This window comes from Solanum pennellii, chromosome 9 (assembly GCF_001406875.1).
Source record: "Solanum pennellii chromosome 9, SPENNV200".
In the NCBI taxonomy this organism is placed as follows: domain Eukaryota; kingdom Viridiplantae; phylum Streptophyta; class Magnoliopsida; order Solanales; family Solanaceae; genus Solanum; species Solanum pennellii.
Window position 1 is genome coordinate 1,574,775 of NC_028645.1, and position 4,878 is coordinate 1,579,652.

Consider the following 4,878-nt stretch of genomic DNA (forward strand, 5'->3'; position numbering starts at 1 on the left):
TATATATATATATATATATAAGATTTTGAGTTCTGAACTATGTATTTTGTCGTATAGGGAAAGAAAAGAAAAGATACTATCTGCATTGCCATTGTTGATGACAAGTGTGATGAGTCAAAGATTAGGATGAACAAGGTTGTCAGAAATAACCTTAGGGTTCGTCTTGGTGATGTTGTCTCTGTTCATCAATGCCCTGATGTCAAATATGGTAAACGTGTGCACATTCTTCCAATTGATGACAGCATTGAGGGAGTTACCGGAAATCTGTTTGACGCTTACTTGAAACGTAAGTGTTCTACTATCAATTTGATTATTGCTTGTTAGAATTTTTGGATAAGTGATGTTATTTATTGTTCTTCTGTTAAGAGTTTTTGATTTACTTAGCTGATGGTATTCTTCTGATAAGCATTATATCTGCGAATGCTTTGTGCCAATATCCTGCTTTTGAAACTTTATGTTGTTTGTTAAGTTTCATTGTCTAACTTAAACTCTGGTGTGACTTGTGTTGTTGCAAGTTTGCATCAAGTGGATTCACAAGGTTTCCTCTTGCCCTATGGGGTTTATCGTTATAATATTTTCTGAATGAGTCTATCAAATTCTTGGTCATTGTTTACGTTTAAAAAAATATTCCTAGTCATCGTTAAAGTTATTGGTTTAAAATCTTCAAAGAGCTATGTCGTTTGTAGTGAAGTGAGAGATTTGGATAACCATTGTCATTCTTATTGACAAAGAGATGACGTATTCGAACCTAATTATTTGCAATTACTGATCCTTCTTGTCTCCCCTGTGTTATTTCTCCGCAGCCTATTTCGTTGAAGCATATCGACCAGTGAGGAAGGGTGATCTATTTCTTGTAAGAGGAGGAATGAGAAGTGTAGAATTCAAGGTTATTGAAACTGATCCAGCTGAATATTGTGTTGTCGCCCCAGATACTGAGATATTCTGTGAGGGTGAACCTGTGAACAGAGAAGATGAGAATCGGTTAGATGAGGTTGGTTATGATGACGTTGGTGGCGTGCGTAAACAAATGGCTCAGATCCGCGAGCTTGTTGAGCTTCCGTTGAGGCATCCACAACTGTTCAAATCTATTGGTGTGAAACCTCCCAAAGGAATTCTCTTGTATGGACCTCCTGGATCAGGGAAGACATTGATAGCTCGAGCAGTTGCTAATGAGACTGGTGCGTTCTTCTTTTGTATTAATGGACCAGAGATCATGTCCAAATTGGCAGGAGAAAGTGAAAGCAATCTCAGGAAAGCATTTGAGGAAGCTGAGAAGAATGCACCTTCAATTATTTTTATTGATGAAATTGATTCAATAGCTCCTAAACGTGAGAAGACTCATGGAGAGGTCGAGAGGAGGATTGTTTCTCAGCTCTTGACTCTCATGGATGGTCTCAAATCACGTGCCCACGTAATTGTCATGGGTGCCTCTAATCGCCCAAATAGTATTGACCCCGCCCTAAGAAGGTTTGGCAGATTCGATAGGGAGATCGATATTGGTGTCCCGGATGAAGTCGGGCGTCTTGAGGTGCTTCGTATCCATACAAAGAACATGAAGCTCGCTGAAGATGTAATTCCATATCCTCAAACTTTTTAGTATTCTGACTTCTAAAAAGATTGCAGTTTGGTAATATGTTGATCTTTGTTTGCAGGTTGATTTGGAAAGGATTTGCAAAGAAACACATGGTTATGTTGGTGCGGATTTGGCAGCTTTGTGTACTGAGGCTGCACTTCAGTGCATCAGAGAGAAGATGGATGTGATTGATTTGGAAGATGAATCTATCGACGCTGAGATATTAAATTCAATGGCTGTGACCAACGAGCACTTCTCAACTGCTCTTGGGACAAGCAATCCATCTGCCCTGCGTGAAACTGTAAGTCTACATTTCTTTTCGTTCAAGGCTTCTCCTACTACATATCTTCCACTCGTTTCCTAATTATGACGTATGGCGGAACAGGTTGTTGAAGTTCCTAATGTCTCCTGGGAGGACATTGGAGGCCTTGAGAATGTCAAGCGTGAGCTTCAAGAGGTACATATATACTAAACTTATAATGATGAATATTATGATCTGCTAACCTGTTAACCTTGTTGATTTACATGACCTAATCTTTTATTTGTTTTGTAGACTGTTCAATATCCTGTGGAACATCCCGAGAAGTTCGAGAAGTTTGGTATGTCTCCTTCTAAGGGTGTTCTCTTCTATGGGCCACCTGGATGCGGAAAAACTTTGTTGGCGAAGGCTATTGCAAACGAATGCCAGGCCAATTTTATTAGTATCAAGGGTCCAGAATTGCTTACCAAGTGGTTTGGAGAGAGCGAAGCCAATGTTAGAGAAATATTCGACAAGGCTCGAGGGTCTGCTCCTTGTGTCCTGTTTTTTGATGAGTTGGACTCGATTGCTACTCAGGTGCTGCTCCTCATTCTCATGTTCCCATTGAACTGTTTACTTCAAGGTTTTACCGGGTTTTTTTTTCCAGATTAGTTGCTTCTGTTGCTAAATATGACACTCTTTTGCAGAGAGGCGGTAGCAGAGGAGATGCCGGGGGAGCTGCTGATAGAGTTTTGAATCAACTCCTCACCGAGATGGATGGCATGAATGCCAAGAAAACGGTTTTCATCATCGGTGCCACCAACAGGCCTGACATTATTGATCCTGCACTTCTACGTCCCGGTCGTCTTGACCAATTGATTTACATTCCTCTTCCTGACGAGGACTCCCGCCATCAAATTTTCAAGGCATGCCTGCGGAAATCACCCCTTTCTAAGGATATCGATCTCAGAGCTCTTGCAAAATATACGCAAGGGTTCAGCGGAGCTGACATTACAGAGATCTGTCAACGTGCATGCAAATACGCTATCCGAGAGAACATTGAGAAAGTAAGTTTTCTATCTCCAATTCTCCATGTCTTATCAGCTGATAATATTTGAGGCAATAGATATTAGTTTCTACACTGATAGACTTGGGATGGAGTCAAGACTTGAAGTTTATGAATTCGGGATTTAATTTATACAAATACTAAATGAATTTTATCAGACAAAATACGAATTACTGAGTTCTGTCAAACCTGCTTCCTATACTCTAGCTCCGCCCCTTCCTAAAGTAGAAAACTAATGTTTGCAGGATGTTGAGAGGGAGAGAAGGAGAAGGGATAATCCGGAAGCTATGGAGGAAGACGTTAACGATGAAGTATCTGAGATCAAGCCTGCTCACTTTGAGGAATCAATGAAGTACGCTCGAAGGAGTGTGAGTGATGGTGATATCCGCAAGTACCACGCGTTTGCTCAGACGTTGCAGCAGTCCCGAGGGTTTGGTTCTGAGTTCCGGTTTGCAGGTCCCACCACCGGGACTACTGATCCCTTTGCAACTTCTGCTGGTGGTGCAGCAGATGAAGATGAACTGTATAACTAGACTGTCTTCAGCTTATTTTTCATATCTTATGTTTTACCATTTACAACTTTGCTAATATTAGTAATTATTTTTAAGAAACTTTGAAAGTTAGTAACTATTTCCATTCATTGTCTTGAGTTTGTAATTTTATTGATTTTTCTAAGCTTTACATAAATAATACTCTGTAGCTATTATTTTGTCTACTTAAAAAGTTTTAGATTTTATTTGGCTAAATGTTTAAAGGTACAGAACTTATATTTTTGCATGTAATTATTTTTGTTTAACTCGTTTCCAACAAAGATAATTATGTATCCAATAAGAATTGAATTCGAGATGTCAGATTAAACACGAAGAAATATCTATTATCGTCATCATAAATTTTGTGAAATGTTACATAGGACCCTTGAGGTGAAATATTATATATTATTTATAATATTTTATTTTATGATGATCTAAATTATTATTTTTACGGTTTACATATACATGTAATACACAATAAATACTTACTGACACAATGCTGTTACAAAAATTATATATACAAATACATGCTATAGATCTGTTGGACGTAAAAACTCGATACGAGTATATTTCCACTTAATTATTTATAGTTAAATCGATGTCCAAAAGGGGTACCATGTAGGTGTACTAAGGTGATTATAGGCCATTCTTTTAGAAGCAAAATTCTTACTTTCTTTCTTTTTATTGAGGGAACAATGATATGATGGATCAACAACAAATGCTAAATATCATTGTCAAACTCAAATTATTATTTCACTATTTTTACAATTTACTACTACTTATATTCAATAGTTATATATAAACAGATCTTCGATCAAATTTATTTTTATCAATCTTCTACATCTTGCTTAATTTCTTGTTCTGTAAATCAGTGATTGAGTTAATCAAATTTCGAACGCTTTAAGAGCCCAATCATGGAGTAATGCATGGGACCATCTTGGTTGATCGATCATTTTGTTTTTAATTAATTTTACAAGGATTTACATGAATTTAATAGCTTAATATATACGAGGCATAATAGATGATAAATGGTGGGAGTGGGGTGGGTGGGGTGGAGGGGTCTAAAATAATTTTTTTTATTAATTTATGATAAACCTAATATTTACAGCATTTCTATGTATTTGAATAAACTCTTTTATTGTTGTACTATATATATATAATATGATATGATCAAAGCAATATATTAATGTGGTACCTTTGAATTATTACAAGACCTCATTATTAAATATGTTTTGACCCTTAGAAAGAACATGTATGTCTCATTTAAATGTGTTATTAAAAAAAACACTAAAATAAAATAAAATAACAAAAATTAGCTATAAAATTTATCGTTAATTAGATTCACTAACCCAATTTCCCAATTTAATTCGATAGGATCCCTTCATTCACATTTACTTCCATCAAAAATGTTTTCTTAATCTTTTTGACCTCTGAATTTTGAATTATCGTACTTTCACACAATTCATAAGTC

General features: G+C 36.5%; 1 protein-coding gene across 1 annotated transcript in view; it reads left to right on the forward strand.

The window, feature by feature from the left end:
- Positions 1–3,580, forward strand: part of LOC107030626 (cell division control protein 48 homolog D-like) — a 5,626-nt gene extending 2,046 nt beyond the window's left edge. The window contains exons 3-9 of the mRNA XM_015231891.2: positions 58–286; positions 804–1,570; positions 1,653–1,874; positions 1,959–2,030; positions 2,127–2,408; positions 2,519–2,878; positions 3,123–3,580. Of these exons, the coding sequence (XP_015087377.1) occupies positions 58–286; positions 804–1,570; positions 1,653–1,874; positions 1,959–2,030; positions 2,127–2,408; positions 2,519–2,878; positions 3,123–3,410 (2,220 nt within the window). The 3' untranslated portion in view covers positions 3,411–3,580. The remainder of the gene's footprint in view (positions 1–57; positions 287–803; positions 1,571–1,652; positions 1,875–1,958; positions 2,031–2,126; positions 2,409–2,518; positions 2,879–3,122) is intronic.
- Positions 3,581–4,878: the final 1,298 nt, after the last annotated feature.